The sequence below is a fragment of the Oncorhynchus keta genome, unplaced genomic scaffold (genome assembly GCF_023373465.1).
Source record: "Oncorhynchus keta strain PuntledgeMale-10-30-2019 unplaced genomic scaffold, Oket_V2 Un_contig_1690_pilon_pilon, whole genome shotgun sequence".
NCBI classification, from domain to species: Eukaryota; Metazoa; Chordata; class Actinopteri; order Salmoniformes; family Salmonidae; genus Oncorhynchus; species Oncorhynchus keta.
This window is the reverse complement of record NW_026280186.1, coordinates 65912-86152: the sequence shown is the minus strand read 5'-3', so window position 1 is coordinate 86152 and position 20241 is coordinate 65912. Positions and strand designations below refer to the sequence as shown.

The window sequence follows — 20241 nt, the reverse complement described above, 5'->3', positions numbered from 1 at the left end:
TTGAACATGAAACCTATTTCTTAATTGTCAATGTATCTTTTTTTCATAGTTGTCAAAGAAACAGTAACCACAACAACCCGGTTGACATCACTGCCGCCAAGTGAGTTGTGTCCTTTCTGAAGGTTTTCATAATTTATACACACTAAATGTACCTGTGAATATAATATCCCATAAATATGAATTCATCCTCTGTCCATCCGAACGTTGAGTTTCTATAATTCATTAAAATATATATTTTCATACTATAATTATTGGTAGTGAAGATTATTCATGATCATTTTCTCCAACTAGAAGAGCGTGTCCTCGAGCAGTTCAAGTGGAGTTTCCGTTGTGGAGAGGAAGGTCATCTCTCAGAGCAGTGGTAGCAGCAGCAGTAGTTATACCATAACATGTTCAGACAGAGAGCCAGTGGGAAAAGTCTACATTTAAAAAAAAAATCTAGATGTCATTTTTCTTTTTTTCTTTTTTTTAACACCTGCTCATTTGGAAGACAGTCAGAATCCTGTAAAATACCATTTTTCTTGTACTGTCAATCACAGCCTAAACTATTCCAACGAAAGAGCTTAGATGCTCCTATAGAACTCTTATGGTAACTGATATATAATTCCATTACTTATAGGATTCAATAGATATATAGACAGCTAAGCTACATTCAGAGGCGTCATGCCCATAAGGGGCACAGGGGCAAGTGCCCCCTGAGATTTGTCCTACATAAAAAATATATATACACTTTTTTGGTGATTGTATGTTTATTCTCTTTAATACCACTAGCCACTTGGCAATTTTAAGAAGTTGGCTTCAGCTAGCTCAGATAGGTTCCCAATTTCCCAACCTCGTAACTAGCTACCATGAAGCAATTTCAAGTTAGAGTAGCTAGCTTGTATAACTATCTTAGCTGGCATGCCTGCTGGCAAAGTTTGTAGACTTTAGAAAAGCAAACAATAACTAAATGTACTGAATGAGACTCACTCTCTCTCCACCCTGTTCTAATCATTATTTTTCTCCTTTCCCCCTCCAGCCTCAGGTAGTCTCTCTTCGAAGAGTGGGCTGCTCTCTATTGGAGGAGGAGAGTCTACCAGTAGAGCCATCACAGGAGGCAGTAGCTCAGTGCTAGTATCCTCCTCTGCTGCAGCCGGGTCTGGGGGTGGAGCTAAGTCTGGGTACGGAGGGAGATCCGTCAGCAAATCAACCACCAATACCACTATAGAGTCCCCCTCTTTATCCTATGGTGCTTTGGGGACCTCTGGCGCAGCGTTTCGGTCTTCAGGGGCCTCTGGGGCATAGTTTGGGGCGAGCAAAACCAGCGGCTCCCTCTGCATTTCTGGAGGGGGTCTTATGTCAAGCTCCAGTTCCAGTTTTTTCACTGGTTCCCTTACTGGTGGTTCCAGTTCTGGTTTTGTCTCTAGTTCCAAAGGAGCAGGAGCAGGAGCAGGAGGAGGCAGTTTTGTCACTGGTTCCAGTTCTGGTTCTAGTTCTGGTTTTGCCTCTAGTTCTGGTACCGGAATCGGAGGAGGGGGTTCTTCTAGTGCCAAAATGTCGGCCGGCGGCTTGGGCTCTGTGACCGTTTCCATGGTTACCAGGTCCAACTACAGCTCCTCGGCAGGGGCAGGTTCAGGAGGCGTGAAGAGGGGTGGGGCACAGGGGTCTGCATCCTCTGCTGTCAGCTTCTCCCCCAACCCCACGGAGAGAAAGTGCATGACCACCACCATGACCGCCCGCTCCATGGGCTACGAAGGTCAGTGACAAGGTCAAAGGTTAACCCTATTCATATGCTGTGTTCATAACCAAGTGAGAAGGTGGTAATTACCAGTTGTGAAGCCATAAATACCAGTTGGGTGCATTCAATGCAAGCTCTGAACTCATTGAGAAACACAGATTTGCTAATGGCCAACAAGCTGCGTCAACCATAAACTAAACGTACAGCTATCATGCTTGTAAACTAATTATAGGGTTCAAAAACCATATTAATAGATTTATTTTTTTAAATAATGTTTTGTTGTTGCATTTAACTGCTGAAAATGCTGTTATCAAGGTCATTTTCTTAGTAAAAAAAAAAAAAAAAAAAAAGCCATTTAGCAGACGCTTTTATCCAAAGCGACTTACAGTCATGTGTGCATACATTCTACGTATGGGTGGTCCCGGGAATCAAACCCACTACCCTGGCGTTACAAGCGCCATGCTCTACCAACTGAGCTACAGAAGGACCAGAGGTCAGAGGGACCAGATGTCAGAGGTCAGCATGTCGAAGCTCAGGGATAATAGACAAGGTTCCCACTAGTAATTACCAGTTGGAGGGGCATTCAAGTGGACTTTGCCCAGTCATATGTGGTAAATAGCACCTTCCCATTTGGTTATGAACGTAGCCTTATATCCAGGGCTAGGATTTCTTCCTGACCACATGACCTCTGGGGTCTAAGATCAGATATCTGGCGCTTTCCTCTGCCCAGGTGTTGCTGATGCCTGCTAGATCTTACAATGCCTGGATAGGTATTTTACCTATTAGCTAACCGCATCGTATGTTATAGCAATCTGTCAGTCAATGACACAGTCGATGACGTGGCACGTAACCATTGGTTGACGCGTGCAACGTCTGAGCGAGGGAGTGCAACCATTTCTTGGTCATGTCATGTGGTCAGGAAACTACTGGCCCGATCTAAGGTCCTCTGATGCTCTTTAGTACAGGTGCAGATGTCAATAATAATGTCATGAAGAATATCATTAGGAAGTTGACGTATGACTTCAGTTATGACACGAAGAAGGAAAAGTCGTCAATAGTGGTGTTTTTCTTCCGTGTATTCAGGAAGATCCAGTGGAAACTCATCTCCGGAATACACAAGGAGAGCATATGGTAACTACCAATCTTAAATGTGACTTCAAAATGTAATTCATTCCTATGTTTAATAAAAGTGGATATTAAAAATGACATAATTGATTTTTGATAATTGATTGTTTCAGCTGCAGCAAGTGCAGCTGCCAGTACACCCACCAGAGGGCGGAGCCACAGTAGAGGTACTGGCTGTTAGCGCACAGCACCATCAATCAAACCATACATACACTACTGCAGAATGCACTTATTATTGTTTTGTAATTTTAAGAAGCGGCATTTGAATAAAATAGAACACATCTGATTACACTACTCTATTCTTATCTATTCTATACTTTTCTATTCTATTCTATTATATTATATCCTATTCTATTATATTCTGTGTGTCCTGTTCCAGAGAGTGAGATCAGATGCAGACTGCAGAGTGCCTCTCCCACAGCCAAAAGATGTGAGTTGCCTAGTACCACGCGGGCTCTTATCACTAACCTATGACTCACCCGATCTGCCCTAGAAAATACACGTGGACCAAGATGATATTAGTTTGACTTCAACAAATAGGGGGACAATAAGACTCAGTCAGAAAACGTGGAAAGGAAATGGAACGTGGATGCTTGAAGATAAAGATAAATACAGTTGGATAAAAATCGGTCTTTATAATTAAAAAACGGTTGAAAAGCCTGCACACTGTACGTTTCCGAAGTGACTTTAAATGACACCAGAGTCTGTTCCCCCGTGGCGTGTAGGGACGGAGCTGGAAGACGTGAAGAGGCTGCTGAAGGGGAGTCGCTCCAGCAGCATCAGCCCCCCTCGCTCCCCCACCAGCACCCTCCCTATTCCCAGGAAGGCCAGTGTAGAGACCAGAACCATGCCAAACAGCCCCCATAGTCAGATACACCCTCACCAATATAATCCTGATTAAAACTAGGTAAATTAATAAATGCTGTAATAAATAAATGTTTCAATGCACTCTGAAATAAATGAATAGGTACATAAGTAGTAATTAAACAAGCAAATACGTACATAAATAATCACTGATGCATTAGATGGCCAGAATATGTTCTTAACTGACTCACCTGGTTAAGTAAAGGTTAAATAAACATACATAAAACCAGTAACCCGTTCCCTCTCTCCCAGGCCAGTACGACAGCGCCACCCTGGACTTAGGAATGCCTTCCTATGTGTGGTCAGGCCCCACGGCTGGAGGCTATGGTTACCACAGCAACGCCATCAACCTGTCCCCCACCTCCACCCTCCAACACTCACCTATCACACTCACAGGTCAGCAATAGACATCACCAAATATACAGTCACAATTACTCTAATAAGAATGGCATGATACGGAGTGATAATAGTGCCAACAGAAATGTAATCTGAATTTAATCCTTCACACCATCAACAAAGCTATTTATATAACTGAACAGATTTAGTCCAAGAGATAAAAAGCACATGATTAAAATGAACACGATTTGTGTGCGACATAAGAATCACAAGAAAGTATAAAAAAGAAAATGTCTCCTAATTTTCTCATTGTCAATGAATACTGTATATGTTACTGTGGGTGTTACTCAATCGATGTGGGTGTTTATCAATGTTTCTACAGCCACAGGGCTTCAGAACAACCTGTCCCTCAGCTCTACATCCATGAACTCTGGACTCTCTGCCTCTAGCACTGGTAAACATCTCCCTCAACATCTATCGTCTCTCTATCAATGCATCCCAATAATCTTTCCTTTCGCCCAAAGTGTTCACTTGTTTTCTTCCCTTCACAGATTTGAAAGTAAGTGACTGCTATGCAGAGACGGGCAGTATTTGTTTTACATGTATTTGAAATATGTATTTAAATTCTTTCTGAGTATTTAGTCGTTAGCATTACACTGGGCTGAACTTCACTCCAATGTATTACATAATAAGTTACTTTCGAGAGCGGTAATTTGTATTTTTAAAATACAAAATACTTTTCTATACCCTTTTTGCAGTGGTGTAAAGTAAATATACTTTAAAGTACTACTTAAGTCGTTTTTTTGGGTTATCTGTACTTTATTTGACTTTTAATATATATATGTTTTTCATTCCTAAAGAAAGTAAAGCACTTTTTACTCCATACATTTTCCCTGACACCCAAAAGTACTCGTTACATTTTGACAGGAAAATGGTCCAATTCACACACTTATCAAAAGAACATCCTGGTCATCCCTACTGCCTCTGATCTGGCGACACGCAAACCAAATCAAATGTTATTGGTCACATGCTACGTAAACAGCAGATGTAGACTAACAGTGAAATGCTTATGGGCCCTTCCCAACAATGCAGAGAGAAAGAAAATGGAAAAATAATAGAAAAAGGTAATAATACGTAATAATACAAGTAATAATACATACATAATGGTTATATATACAGGGTACCAGGACTAAGTCGATGTGCACGAGGTAATTGACGGAGATATGTCCATATAACTAAGAATAAACTGACTAGTCAATAGGATAGATGATAAACAGTAGAGGCAGCAGCAAATGTGATCAGTCAACAACAAAAAAGGCTGAATGCAGATAGCCGGGTAGCTATTTGGCTAACTATTTAACCATCAATTTAGCAGTTGAATGTTTTGGGGGTTGAAGCCGTTCAAGGTCCTGTTGGTTGCAGACTTGGTGCATCAGTACCACTTGCCATGCGGTAGCAGAGAGAACAGTTTATGACTTGAGTGGCTGGAGTTTAAGACAATTGGTATAGAGGTCCTGGTTGGCAGGGAGCTCGGGAGTACTGGGCCGCTCTACACTCTGTAGCGTCTTGTTGGTGGATGCCAAGTAGTTGCCATACCAAGCGGTGATGCAGCCTGTAAAGATGCTCTTAATGGTGCACCTGTGAAACGCTTTTAGGATCTGAGGGCCCGTGCCAAATATTTTCAGCCTTCAGAGGGTTTAGAAGCGTTGCATTGCCCTCTTCGCGACTGGGTTGGTGTGTATGGACCATGATAGATCCTTAGTGATGTGGACGCCGAGGAACTTGAAGCTCTCAAGGAACTTGATGCTCTCGAGGAACTTGATGCTCTCGAGGAACTTGAAGCTCTCGAGGAACTTGAAGCTCTCGAGGAACTTGAAGCTCTCGAGGATCTTGAAGCTCTAAACTCTAAACTACAGCCCCATCGATGTGTATGGAGGCTTTGCTCGGCCCTCCATTTCCTGTAGTCAACTCCTTTGTCTTGCTGACGTAGAGGGAGAGGTTGTTGTAAGAGCAATATGTTTGCAAAATTCCGGTAACTTTCCCAAAATTCCCAGGTTTTCATGAAATCTTGGTTGGAGGATTCCAGATTCCCTGCTATTCTGAGAATCTTCATAACATGATTTCTAGAAACATGGGAATTGGGGGAAAGTTACTGGAATATTGCAATCCAGTACGTGAAAATATCAGAAATGTACACGTAGAGGAGGGTTTTCACTAAATACATAACATTTACTAAATATTCAATTGTCTGCTCAAGTAGAATAACCTTCTGAGGAAAAATGGTAACAGTCCTATCAGATCTTAAATGTTTCCATGCCCAATAACATACTACAGTCCCACTGTCTTAGTGTTAGCCTTTGTCTGTGAGTTATGGGGAAGTCAACTTCTCTTTTCACATTTTCTAGCCTATTCTGAGGACTCACTGAAGAAGGAGAAGAAGAAGGTGTCCAGCTTTGTGGAGACAGCTACAGCCAGAACCACAGAAACTAACGGTAGATAACGGAAGTGAACAGACATTTTCCCCACACCTTGACTTGTGTTACTAACACGCTGTTCTGCTGTTTTTTAAAGCTGGATCCTTGATGAAAGTGTCAACGAAAGACAAAGCAACCTATCCAGGTATAGTCTAACCTTACTTTGAAATTGAAATGACTGAATCCCAACGTAACAATCTCCAGCCCTAAGTGCCTATTCTTATGCATTCTTCATGATACTCTACTGATGCCGGTTCTTGAGCCCCCTGTCCTCTACCCCTCTCTTCGGTCAGAGATGCGTAAGGACGAGTCTGGAGGAGGTCTGGGCTTCTGGTCCTGCTGCTCCTGGTGGAAGTGGCTGCTGGGCCTCCTGCTGGGTCTTCTGCTCCTCCTGGGGCTCCTCCTGGGACTCATCACCCTGGGTAAGAGAGGAGGAGCGGAGCTGTAGGGCACTGGGGCAGTTGCCTCTGTCATAGAGCGCTAGAGTTACGTCCGTGTCGAAGTAAATCTCTCTCTGTTTTTTCCTCCTCTCTTTCTCTCCTGTATTTATCTGTTTCTCGCTTCTCTCTCTCACTCAACCTTTGTCCTTGTTTCTCTCTGTTTCCCTCTCAATTCCCCCCCCCCCTCTCTTTCTCTTCCAACCACTTACAGCCGAAGAAGTCAGACGTCTTAAAGCTCGTGTGGATGCCTTGGAACAAGCCTCCAGCTCTTCCTCAGCCCAGTCCAGTCGCCTCTCCTCGTCCTCTGCCATCAACATCATAGACCCTCTGGGGTCTGCGTACATAGACAAGACCTCCTCTACCTCCTCTACCACACTGCTCCACTCTGATAATGGTATCAATCTGGGAGTGGCAGCAGAAGCAGGTTTAGGCTCAGCTAATGGACGAGGCCAAGACTCGGTAGCTCTGCAAAGGACAGTACAGCAGATTGTCAGGACTGAGCTGCAGTCCGATACTGTACGAGGTACAGAACCAGAACTTACACTGTGCACCAGCCTTGTGTTTTGTGGGTATATGTTGAGCTTTTCAACCATTAAAACAAAGGAATGATTCAGTCAAAAATCCCAAATCATGCAAACGTGTGAATTGTATGAATATTTTTGAAAGATTTATACATGTGTGGTTTTCATTGGATTCTGTATATTGACAACATGTTTTATTTATTTGTTACAGCAACACTTGCACACTCAATGAAAGGAGCGAGAGGAGAGCCTGGGACCAAAGGTACTGTAGGGCATCCACTGCATGGACATGGAAACATACGTAGAGGGATCCATCCATCCATAGATGGAAACTAACTGTATTGGCAGAGCAAGTTTTGGCTGTGTCTGTTGATTAACATTTCAGCTGTTTTATTTCAGGTGACCAAGGTGGTCCAGGAGTCAAAGGTCAGTGAGCCATAGACCTACATTTCATTTCAATGATGTCACACAGCAAATACTGTACATGTTAGAGTTATACTGTACAAATGGAATTCATTCATTTATTTCAGGTGATAACGGATTCCCTGGCCTACCAGGTAGGAACACAAACTACTAGTTTTATTCTGGAGTGGCTACAGGAAATAATCATCTGCTGAATGATAGCAGACTGATGTTTGGCTTCTCTTCCTTAGGTCCACCAGGTCAGATGGGTCACAGTGGACTGCAGGGCCCGAGGGGACCTAAAGGAAATGCAGGTAAACAACAGCATCCTTTTGTCGATAGAAACCACAACAATATATTTTGGTAGGAAAATCAAGTTGTCCATATAACAACTTTGAGATTTTTACCGGATAATTGATAACTTTACCATTCCAGGTGACAAGGGATCGGATGGATTACCAGGTCCAAGAGGACCAGCAGGACCTCCAGGAGATGCAGGCCTCCCAGGTAAAATCAATCAAAATCAATCTCCTGTTTGAATTCCAGCTGGTTCCAGTTCGGTTGCCATCCCCGGACCTCCAGGCATCCCCGGACCTCCAGGCATCCCCGGACCTCCAGGCATCCCCGGACCCACTGGTGTTGCCGGATCCCCTGGACTCTCAGGTTGGTACTGAAGCTCTAAATTCTAAAATGTTCTAAGACAGGTATTCCCAAACTGGGGTATGCGGGCGGGGTATGTGCAATGCTGCCAGGGGTACAAACAAAAACATGATTCACTTTTAAAAAATTAAATATTGATATATATATATATATATATATATATATATATATATATATATATATATATATTTATTTATTTTACCAAAAAAATGTCTTCACATTTTCAAATAGTACATTTATATTTTCCAACAAGGCTATACATTTGGGTGAGTTTTTTCTCTCGCCTGAGTAGCCTTATTTCACTGCCCAAAATAAAATTAAACCATCTAGTGTTCAGCGAAATAACAATGTCAAAAAAACAAAAAAAAACACAATGTCAAATACTGTCAGAGTTGTGTGTGTAGGTGGGAGGGAAGTCAGGCGCAGCAGAATCAAACTGAATGAAACTGAGTTGTTTAATGATTGTAAATAAAACAACTCCAAAACTATGAATAATAATAAAACAAAATGGGTCCGAGGACACGTCGCGCACCAATGCAAACACAAAACTGAACAATAAACAACCTCTGACAAAGACATGAGAGGAAACAGAGGGTTAAATACACAACAGGTAATAAATTGGATTGAAACCAGGTGTGTAGGAAGACAAGACAAAACCAATGGAAAATGAAAAATGGATCAATGATGGCTAGAAGACCGGTGACGTCGACCGCCGAGCACCGCCCGGACAAGGAGAGGCTTCGACTTCGGCAGAAGTTGTGACAAATACAGGTAGCCTTGTCAAAAAGTTAACATCCAATCACATTAACCGTTACTCTCTCACAGGAAACCTTCACTCTTACAACGTTTAGAAACAAAACATGACCATTTGTAAAATAAGCCACGGGAGTTTTTTGAGTGAGAATAAAGACAAATTTCAAGTAGTAAGACATGTATAAAAGCAACAGATACCATTAATAAGAAGGGGCTAGAAGCGTCTTATATGGTGAGCTACCGAGTGGCTAGGACAGGCAAGCCCCATACTATTGTGGAGGACTTAATTCTTCCTGCTGCTGCGGATATAGCTGGGACAATGCTGGGGGGAAAAGGCCAGAAAAACATACAGACAATGTCTTCATCAAACAACACTGTTTCACGATGCATCACTGACATGGCAGGAGATGTTTTGAAACAATTACTGCTTCACATACAAGCCAGTGAATTATATGCATTACAGCTGGATGAGTTAACAGAAGTGGCGAGCCTGGCACAGCTCCTGGTATATGTCCGTTACGTTTATGGGAGGTCAATTAAGGAAGACATCCTCTTCTGGAAACCAGGACAACATGAGAGGATCTTTTAAAGTACTGGACAGCTTTGTGACATCAAATGGACTTTGGTGGTCAGAATGTGTTGGTATCTGTACTGATGGTGCAAAAGCCATGACAGGGAGACATAGTGGAGTGGTAATGCATGTACAAACAGTTGCTCCCGACGCCACTTGTGTACACAACAGCATCCACCGAGAGGCTCTTGCTGCCAAGGGAATGTCTGACAGTTACAGAAATAAGTGTGATGGTTATCAAGGGAGAAAGTATTGACGCGTTTTATAAAATTGAGAGACAAGCTTAAAGTTTTCTTTACTGACCACCATTTTCACTTGTCTGACCTCTTGCATGATGACGGGTTTCTCACACGACTGGCCTATCTGGGTGATGTTTTTTCTCGCTGAATGATCTGAATCTAGGATTACAGGGACTCTCCGCAACTATATTCAATGTGTGGGACAAAATTGAGGCTATGATTATGAAGTTGGAGCTCTTTTCTGTCTGAATTAACAAGGACAACATACAGGTCTTTCCATTGTTGTATTGTTTTTTGTGTGCAAATGAACTCAAGCTTACGGACAATGTCAAATGTGATATAGCGGTACTTTCCCGGAACGGACAACACAAACGACTGGATTCGTTATCCCTTTCATGCCCTGCCTCCAGTCCACTTACCGATATCTGAACAAGAGAGCCTCATTGAAATTGCAACAGGCAGTTCTGTGAAAATTTGATTTAATCAGAAGCCACTGCCAGATTTCTGGATCGGGCTGCGCTCAGAGTTTCTTTCCTTGGCAAATCGTGTTGTCCAGACACTGATGCCCTTTGCAACCATGTACCTATATGAGAGTGGATTCTCGGCCCTCACTAACATGAAAACTAAATACAGGCACAGACTGTGTGTGGAAATGGATTTAAGCCTGACACTCTCTCCAATACAACCCAACATTGCAGAGTTATGTGCATCCTTTCAAGCACACCCTTCTCATTATGTAAAATGGTTAAATAAAGAGCAAAATTATTGACTATTATTATGTTATTATTTGTGCCCAGGTCCTATAAGAGCTCTTTGTCACTTCCCACGAGCCAGGTTGTGACAAAATCTCACACTCCTTCTTATGTTTAATAAATGTATCATATAGCGTGTGTGTGGCAGGCTTACAAAAAAACAACATTTGAGAGTGCGCTGACCCTGGTGCTAGAGGGGGTACGCAGCTGGAGGTTGAATGTTTGAAGGGGTACAGGACTATAAAAAGTTAGGGAACCTCTGTTCTAAGACGTTGCTCTACAGTTTGAGTAAACACTGTATCGCCTTGACCAGATCTGGATGAAGATCTAGATGTTGGAGATCTTCATGAAGTTCCTCATAGACTTTCAGGTACAGTAAGCTGTGTGCTCAGTGCTTCTGTTGTGTCTCCTCAGGTCCTGTTGGCCCTGCTGGTCTTCCTGGGACGCCTGGTAAGACTTATTTCTCAGATATCCAATGAGACACCAGGGTCCACATACTGTACGTACTTTCCCTTTGATTGTTCATTGTCTTTGTTTCTATAGGTCCCAGGGGAGAAAAGGGAGAGGAAGGAGAGAAGGGAAAGCCTGGTATTACTGTACAGACTGTGGAAACCACAGAGAGTGAGTATGTTTGGCTGAAAATATGTTCTTGTTTTAGTGTATGACTTTCTTATTACCTCTAAACTTACTCTACCTCTTACAACAGGACGTGCACCTGTGGCTAGTCTTCCTGACCACCTGGCCCTCCAGGGCCCCCAGGAGAACCAGGTGCCCAGGGTCTTCTAGGTAAGCCATGTGGTTCATTCTCCATGCACTTCAATATATTTTTGGACAGATAGCTGTTTTATTTTATTTTGTTCAGATTTCTTTTTCTTATGGATTTTGTCCTTTTTAAAAAGCTAATTCATACCTTATTCCTTCTCAGGTAAGGGTCCCCCAGGTCCTGAAGGTCCTCAAGGAGAGCTAGGTGTACCAGGTAAGCCATAACATTTCTACCTGAGAAGAATGTACAATATTATATTGAAATTATATTGTAAAATAATTAAGCTATTGTAAGAACTGGTTTGCGTCATCTGTTGCAAAGTTCCTTTTCAAACCACTTTGATGAATTTCAAGTCAACCTGACCAATTTCTCCCACAGGTGTTGGTGTGCCCGGCCCCCGAGGAGATAAGGGAGAGCCAGGTAGCTTCGTGCCCAACTCAGGTAGGTGACCAAAACTACACTATCCATACTGTTACCATCTGATCACTCAACACAATCACTCTACTGTCAAAGATAGAAGCTGTTGATCAGTATATATTTGACATTTATTTAACTAGGCAAGTCAGTTAATTAAGAACAAATTCTTATTTTCAATGACAGCCTAGGAACAGTGGGTTAACTGCCTTGTTCAGGACAACAGATTTTTTACCTTGTCAGCTCGGGGATTCGATCTTGCAACCTTTCAGTTACTTGTCCAACGCTCTAACCACTAGGCTACCTGCCGCCCCATATGATATGGTATGATATGGAAGGTCACGTAATGTAACGCAATGTAATATTGTCGTGTAATGCTGTGTTGCCTTTCAGGAACCTTCTTCGCTGGGCCACCAGGACCTGCTGGCCCAACTGGCCTTCCGGGATCACCAGGTATAGAGGGGTCCAACTCACTGTCTATACCATTTGTGTTTTCATCATAGTCAATTTGGTTGAAACAGAGGTTATGTGCAAACATCTTGTAAATCATTTTATTGTTTCCTAATGCAAACCAGGTCCCCAGGGTTACCAAGGTAAGCAATTTCAAAGGCATGTCCATGTCAAAAGGATGGATTGATATCATAGTAGGCTATGAACTGACTCAGTCACATACTATTTACATGGCAGACTTAGTGATAGACTTAAAATGTCGACCTTAATGCAATTTTATCACTGTTTCAGGTGACCCAGGTCAGCCCGGTTTACCAGGAGTTCCCGGAGATCCCGGTGTCGGTGGGTGGATCAAATATTTAACAGAGGCGTAGTTAAACATCCAAGCCTACACCTGTGGCCTGATCCTTTTGGGTATATGTTGTATTGTTCATTGTATTGTTTTCTCCCCAGGTTTCCCTGGACCCCAGGGACAACCTGGAGGTCCAGGACCAGAAGGGGACAGTGGACTTCCAGGGCCCCAAGGTCCAGAGGGCCCCGAGGGGCAACCGGGTCCAAAAGGTACACCCTTACACCCCTTTAAAGATGCAGTCTGGGATCTTAAGCACTTATACATTCGTAACATATCATACGAATCGCAAAAACAATTCAAACTGGAACCTGTTTTGGCTCGTGAGCACTATTTTCAAATCTACTGGCTAAAATTATACAAAAGCTCTGGAGCATCACTTCAACAATGTTTATCTGTACCCCTCTCAGGGGAGGAAGTGCGACACTACGTCATCGGACCTCCTGGCATCCCAGGGATCCCATGGAGAGGAGGCTATGGCTTTAATACCCATGAGGTGGCTGGACGAGTCCTCAATCTAATGAATGGTAAGGAATCACTGTGACACAGCCATGTCAGATTCACATTTAGATTCATACACACACCATTAGCTTCTTTAACCATAGCGTGTGCAAGTGTTTCCCAAATGGTGGGCCGGGACCTACAGATGGATCTCGGTAAGTAGTTTAATTGATTTAAAATGGTCACATGATAAGAATTCAGGATTGTGATTGGTTGTGGCATCAGTCTGTCATCAGAGCAGGGTATGGTGGGCATGCTCGGACCCGCTGGACCTCCCGGCCCACCTGGGTCCTACAGTGACATCTCTTATCTTCTGCAAAGTAAGAGCTCTGACTAGAGTTCCAAAATTCAGGGAACTTTCAATAAATTAAATTTTCTTTCAAAACCTTGGCTGGAGGATTTCCGGAATCAGAAGGGAAAAGCAGGAAGTCCGGAATCCTCCAACCGGGACATCAGAAAAACCTGGAAAGGAATTGAAAGTTCCTGGAATTTTGCAACCCTAGTTCTGACTACGGAATTTATACTAACATTAGCGTTTAGCACATGTTTTTTCTGCAAGAGCTAAAGGACACGGTTTTGGCCACACATTATATTCCAATCATCTATCATACAGTGCATTCAGAAAGTAGTCAAACCCTTTGACTTTTTCCACATTTTGTTACGTTACAGCCTTATTCTAAAATGGATGAAATATATTTTTTCCATCATCAATCTACACACAATATCCCATAAAGACAAATAAAAAAATCGTTTTTTAGACATTTTGGCTAATTAGTTACAAATAAAAACCTGAAATATCACATTTACATAAGTATTCAGACCCTTTACTCATATTTTGTTGAAGCACCTTTGGCATGTATGACGCTACAAGCTTGGCGCTAGGCCTGGGCGATATGGCAAATAAATTATCACGATATCTATATATATTTTTTCATTCGATAACGATAAGTATCACGATATTAATCAAATTATGTTTAGGGTGGCAGGTAGCCTAGTGGTTAGAGCGTTGGGCAAGTAACCAAAAGGTTGCTAGATTGAATCTCTTAGCTGACAAGGTAAAAATCTGTCTTTCTACCCCTGAACCATGCACTTAAACCACTGTTCCCCGATAGGCCGTCATTGTAAATAAGAAGTTGTTCTTAATTGACTTTCCTAGTTAAATAAAAGTTTAAAAAATGTATTATGTGAGCTACACATAAAATTATATTTAAGGAAAATTGTTCCATGTTTGCGGCCAGGGAACACGTACCTGGGGTCAATTACATTGATAAGCCTCTTGAAACCTTCCTTTTCGACTGTGCTAATTGGCAGCATGTCCTTAGCAATGCAATGCATAATAACGTTTGTGATGTCTTTGTCTTTTCAATGTTTGCTTGTAGGGTATAAACGCTGTCAGTGTTGACTGCTTCGGATGAACATCCCTAGATTGGCTGGTGCTTGAGAGGTGTTTATCAATACCGTGGCGCAACCTCAAACTTCCTATATGTTCCAAAGAGTGATTTTGCTTCAGATGTTGAAAAAGGTTTGTCGTAATTACCAGACTTTGTAGCCACCTGTCTACGGCACAATTTGCACTGAACATTGCTCTGCTCTTTGTCAGACTTCAAAAATACAAACCACTTCCAAATGACTGAAACAGTTTAACCCTTTTTACCAATAATTTCTTCGTTGGAAGCTGCTCCTTCTCCATGGCTATCACTGCCACTGTTTTTGCCTACATGACTCATTTGTCGTGGTTAATAGTGGTGACTCCATCACTCAAGGTGCTAAGTGGTTTTTAGTGGGCGTATACCTCTCCACGTGCATATTGTCTCTTCTCCGCACGTTCCTGCTGCGTCACAGAGGTGAAATGGACTGCTGGACCTAATTATTCTATATCGACATTATCAAAAATGAATCCAAACATTTTTATATCGTTATTGAGGGAAGTAATTACCTCTATAATTATTGATATTGATTTATCGCCCAGTCCTACTTGGCACACCTTTATTTGGGGAGTTTCTCACATTCTTCTCTGCAGATCCTCTCAAGCTCTGTCAGGTTGGATGGGGAGCGTCGCTGCACAGCTATTTTCAGGTCTCTCCAAAGATGTTCGATTGGGTTCAAGTCCGGGCCACTCAATGACATTGAGACTTGTCCCAAAACCACTCCTGCGTTGTCTTGCCTGCATGCTTAGGGTTGTTGTCCTGTTGGAAGGTCACCCAAGTCTGAGGTCTTGAGCACTCTGGAGAACATTTTCATCAAGGATTTTTTAAATTTAACTAGGCAAGTCAGTTAAGAACAAATTCTTATTTACAATGACAGCCTATTGGGGAACAGTGGCTTAACTTAATATAATAATATATAATATATGCCATTTAGCGGACGCTTTTATCCAAAGCGACTTACAGTCATGTGTGCATACATTCTACGTATGGGTGGTCCCGGGAATTGAACCCACTACCCTGGCGTTACAAGCGCCATGCTCTACCAACTGAGCTACAGAAGGACCACCAACTTCCTTGTTCAGGGGCAGAATGACAGACTTTTACCTTGTCAGCTGGGGGATTCGATCCAGCAACCTTTCAGTTACTGGCCCAATGCTCTAACTAGTAAGCTATTTCCTGCTCCAAGGATATTTTTGTACTTTGCTCTGTTCTTTCCTTTGATCCTGACAAGTCTACCTGTCCGTGCCAATGAAAAACATCCCCACAACATGATGCTGCCAGTACCATGGTGCCAGGTTTTCTCCAGATGTGACACTTGGCATTCAGGCCAAAGAGTTCAATCTTGATATCATCAGACCAGAGGATCTTGTTTCTCATGTTCTGGGAGTCTTTAGGTGCCTTTTGGCAAACTCCAAGTGGGCTGTGATGTGCCTTTTACTGAGGAGTGGTTTCCGTCTGGCCACTCTACCATAAAGGCCTGATTGGTGCAGTGCTGCAGAGATAGTTGTCAGAGTGGCCATTGATTTCTTGGTCACATCCCTGACCAAGGCCCTTCTCCCCTGATTACTCAGTTTGGCTGTGCGGCCAGCTCTAGGAAGAGTCTTCGTGGTTCTAAACTTCTTCCATTTAAGAATGATGGAGGCCGCTGTGTTCTTGGGGACCTTCAATGCTGCAGAAATGTTTTGGTCTGTTCCCCAGATCTGTGCCTTGACACAATCCTGTCTCGGAGCTTTACGGACAATTCCTTCGACCTCATGGCTTGGTTTTTGCTCTGACATGCACTGTCAACTGTGACACCTTAAATAGACAGGTGTGTGCCTTTCCAAATCATGTCCAATCAATTACATTTACCACAGGTGAACTCCAATTAAGTTGTAGAAACATCTCAAGGATGATCAATGGAAACAGGATGCACTTGAGCTGAATTTCGAGTGTCCCATAGCAAAGGGTCTGAATACTTATGTAAATAAGGTATTTCTGTTTTATATTTGTAATAAATTGCACACATTTTTTAAAAACATGTTTGCTCATTGTTATTGTGGGGTATTGTGTGTAGATTGAGGAGACATTTTTTTTATTTTCGTTTTTTAATCCATTTTAGATTAAGGCTGTAACATAACAAAGTCAAGGGATCTGAATACTTTCCGAATGCGCCGTAGGTCTCGAGCCAGAATGACTTACTGGACAGTCTGCATATTTATTCCTATTAACAGTTTGACTGATGTCAGTTCTGCCTGTCCTTTCTAGATGCTGAATACAGTGGCGTCTTGGGCGCTCAGGGGCCTCCTGGTCCACCTAGTGTCCCAGGCCCTGCTGGCCCTCAAGGCCCTGCCGGTCCTTCAGGACAGGCCCCCTACAGCAGCTCTGGATACAGGCTGGAGGAGGTCAAGGACTACATACAGAGTGAGTGTGGTCAAATCAATAAGGGTTTCATAAATAGCTTTCTACTGAGTGGATAATGATATGGTTTTACAGTACTATCCAAAGACTCCTAGAGTTACAACAGTACAGAAATAGTTAGTTTGCCATTATCCACCCTGTAGGTCTAAACCAGGCAATAAAAGTTAATAGATTACTTGAATTTGACCATTGTCAATGAATGAAGAGTCCTACGTTTGCTGGTCATGGGATGTAAATGCATATGCTATCTCTGGTCTTGATTGTTTCCCATCCCGCAGACCATGGTCTGTTGAGGGACGTGGTTGAGAACCGGTCTCAGCTGGAGAAGTCACAGGTTGTTCAAGGACCCCCAGGACCCCCTGGCCCTCCCGGTGCGCCAGGATTCAGCCGTGTTTTTGGATCCCATAGTAACGCCACTGACCTTGTGGAATACATCAGAGGTGAGAATAATACAGTATTAATGCAATTCATTAACGTACAGTACCAGTCAAAAGTTTGGACACGCCTACACACCTAAAGGTTTTTCTTTATGTTTACTATTTTCTACATTGTAGAATAATAGTGAGGACATCAAAACGATTAAATAACACATATGGAATCATGTAGTAACCAAAAAAGTGTTAAAACAATCTAAATAGATTTTAGATTCTTCAAAGTAGCCACCTTATGCCTTGATGACAGCTTTGCACACTCTTGGCATTCTCTCAACCAGCTTCACCTGGAATGCTTTTCCAACAGTCTTGAAGGAGTTCCCACATATGCTGAGCACCACTTGTTGGCTGCTTTTCCTCAACTCTGCAGTCCAACTCATCCCAAACCATCTCAATTGAGTTGAGTTGGTGATTGTGCAGGCCAGGTCATCTGATGCAGCACTCCATCACTCTCCTTCTTAGTCAAATAGCCCTTACACAGCCTGGAGGTGTGTTTTGGGTCATTATTCGGTTGAAAAACAAATGATAGTCCCACCAAACACAAACCAGATGGGATGGCGTATTGCTGCAGAATGCTGTGGTAGCCATGCTGGTTAAGTGTGCCTTGAATTCTAAATTAATCACAGACAGTGTCACTAGCAAAGCACCCCCACACCTCCTTCGCCATTCTTCATGGTGGGAACCACACATGCGGAGACCATTCGTTCACCTATTCTTCATCTCACAAAGACACGGCGGATGCAACCAAAAATCTCAAATTTGGACTCATCAGACCAAAGGACAGATTTCCACTGGTCTGATGTCCATTGCTCGTGTTTCTTGGCCCAAGCAAGTCTCTTCTTCTTATTGGTGTCCTTTAGTAGTGGTTTCTTTGCAGCAATTCGACCATGAAGGCCTGATTCCCGCAGTCTCCTCTGAACAGTTGATGTTGAGATGTCTGCTACTTGAAGCATTTATTTGGGCAGCAATCAGAGGTGCAGTTAATTGCTGATTTCTGAGGCTGTTAACTCTAATGAACTTGTCCTCTGCAGCAGAGGTATCCATGGGTCTTCCTTTCCTGTGGCGGTCCTCATGAGAGCCAGTTTCATCATAGCACTTGATGGTTTATGCGACTGCACTTGAAGAAACTTTCAAAGTTCTTCAACATTTCTGGATTGACTGACCTTCCCGTCTTAAAGCAATGACGGAATGTCGTTTCTCTTTGTTTATTTGAGCTGTTCTTGACATAATATGGACTTGGTCTTTTACCAAATAGGGCTATCTTCTGTGTACCAGCCCTACCTTGTCACAACACAACTGATTGGCTCAAACGCATAAAGGAAAGAAATTCCACAAATTAACTTCTAACAAGGCACACCTGTTAGTTGAAATGCATTTCAGGTGACTCCCTGATTAAGCTGGTTGAGAGAATGCCAAGAGTGTGCAAAGCTGTCGTCAAGGCAAAGGGTGGCTATTTGAAGAAACTCAAACGTAAATTAAATAACACTTTTTTGTTCACTACAGTACACTACATGTGTTATTTTATAGTTTGGATGTCTTCACTATTATTCTACAATGGAGAAAATAGTAAAAATAAAGAAAAACCCATGAGTAGGTGTCCAAACCTTTGACTGGTACTTTATTTCACATTATACATTTTAATAAAGAACAGTACCAAGTGTGAAGTCCAATTTGTCACGATTGAACATTGGTGGGGCTTTATATGAAATAACCTTATGTATCATCCGTAGCCCATGGAAACATTGTGGGACCCCCTGGAAGGCCAGGACAGAAAGGGGACATAGGACATACAGGTCACAAAGGCGAGAGAGATACCTTTTTGTTCCATTACGCCTTTGAAATCTTTAGAGTTGCGCTCTTGATCATTTGCCAGGTCTTTGCAAACCATTGTGTTAAGCGACTCAGGCAAGACAAAGTCATACAATCAGTCGGAATTCTGGTTGACAAGGACCAGATGGAATCCCAGGAAGGACAGTCCTCCCTGGTCTGGAGTGGAAAAGGTATGTCATGATAATCACAGAAAACCTACTCAAGTTTTCCCTTTACCAACATACTTAAGCATGATGCTACAGTAGGATCCATTCTAGGATGATAGTACCCTCAATACAAGTGTCCCTGCTATGCATGATGTGTCGATCTGACCTAGTTATGCGAAAGAGATATGGCTTCATTAAGATTTCACATTTTCTCACAGGAGAACACACACTCGTGACGCACAGAAGGAGGAGGAATGTTGGTGTTTGAGATGATATGATTGTTAAAATACCCATTGAAAAGGTGAATGAAAGTCCTAATGAAATATGTCATGAGTCATGAGCATACATGTGTGGGGACCTAATGCCTTGGAGACATTACCGATGTGAATATATTATTTTCTACAGGAGAAACTGTTGAACAGGACAGTAATTCCATGCGCTGATGTATTATGTTGTGTCAAAGACGTCTTTATGATCTAGTTTTTTACTAGTGTTTGATCTGGAGTATGTTTCTAATTCACCTCCTTGCATGTTGATAGCAAGAATAGTTCAACTATGTGACAAATAGGGGTGTGCTATTTTTATTCAATAGCTTTTGTACCATTATCGTTATTGTACTTGAGGAAAAACACATTTCGTATCGAACAAAACTGTCAAAATCTTCTTTGAATGTACT

General features: G+C 42.5%; 2 protein-coding genes and 1 long non-coding RNA gene across 3 annotated transcripts; all 3 read left to right on the top strand.

Annotated features, from left to right (window-relative positions):
• The first annotated feature begins 1613 nt into the window (after nt 1-1613).
• LOC127919534 (uncharacterized) lies at nt 1614-3006 on the top strand. The gene is made up of 3 exons (XR_008103248.1): nt 1614-1735; nt 2801-2848; nt 2956-3006. It is a non-coding gene; the product is annotated as an uncharacterized LOC127919534 (long non-coding RNA).
• Nucleotides 3007-3533: 527 nt separating this feature from the next.
• On the top strand, nt 3534-11333 carry LOC118375760 (collagen alpha-1(XVII) chain-like). The gene is made up of 13 exons (XM_052503284.1): nt 3534-3708; nt 3959-4102; nt 4425-4496; nt 6448-6534; nt 6614-6661; nt 6810-6938; nt 7168-7479; nt 7689-7739; nt 7877-7903; nt 8008-8034; nt 8131-8193; nt 8426-8542; nt 11269-11333. The coding sequence occupies exons 1-13, from the start codon at nt 3534-3536 to the stop codon at nt 11331-11333; spliced, it is 1317 nt and encodes a 438-aa protein (XP_052359244.1).
• Nucleotides 11334-12362: 1029 nt separating this feature from the next.
• LOC118375766 (collagen alpha-1(XVII) chain-like) lies at nt 12363-20205 on the top strand. Its single transcript, XM_052503213.1, has 10 exons — nt 12363-12374; nt 12425-12484; nt 12773-12823; nt 12935-13042; nt 13241-13326; nt 13477-13486; nt 16987-17161; nt 17437-17598; nt 19320-19589; nt 19784-20205. The coding sequence occupies exons 1-10, from the start codon at nt 12363-12365 to the stop codon at nt 19831-19833; spliced, it is 984 nt and encodes a 327-aa protein (XP_052359173.1). The 3' UTR covers nt 19834-20205.
• Nucleotides 20206-20241: the final 36 nt, after the last annotated feature.

Excerpts from the sequence above, each read along its gene's own strand:
- LOC118375760 (XM_052503284.1), top strand. The coding sequence starts at position 3,534 with ATGACACCAGAGTCTGTTCCCCCGTGGCGTGTAGGGACGGAGCTGGAA. Across the intron at positions 6,535-6,613 it reads CAGAACCACAGAAACTAACG|CTGGATCCTTGATGAAAGTG; the intron begins GTAGATAACGGA and ends TGTTTTTTAAAG. Across the intron at positions 6,662-6,809 it reads AGACAAAGCAACCTATCCAG|AGATGCGTAAGGACGAGTCT; the intron begins GTATAGTCTAAC and ends CTCTTCGGTCAG.
- LOC118375766 (XM_052503213.1), top strand. Across the intron at positions 12,485-12,772 it reads TGGCCTTCCGGGATCACCAG|GTGACCCAGGTCAGCCCGGT; the intron begins GTATAGAGGGGT and ends TCACTGTTTCAG. Across the intron at positions 19,590-19,783 it reads CCTGGTCTGGAGTGGAAAAG|GAGAACACACACTCGTGACG; the intron begins GTATGTCATGAT and ends ATTTTCTCACAG.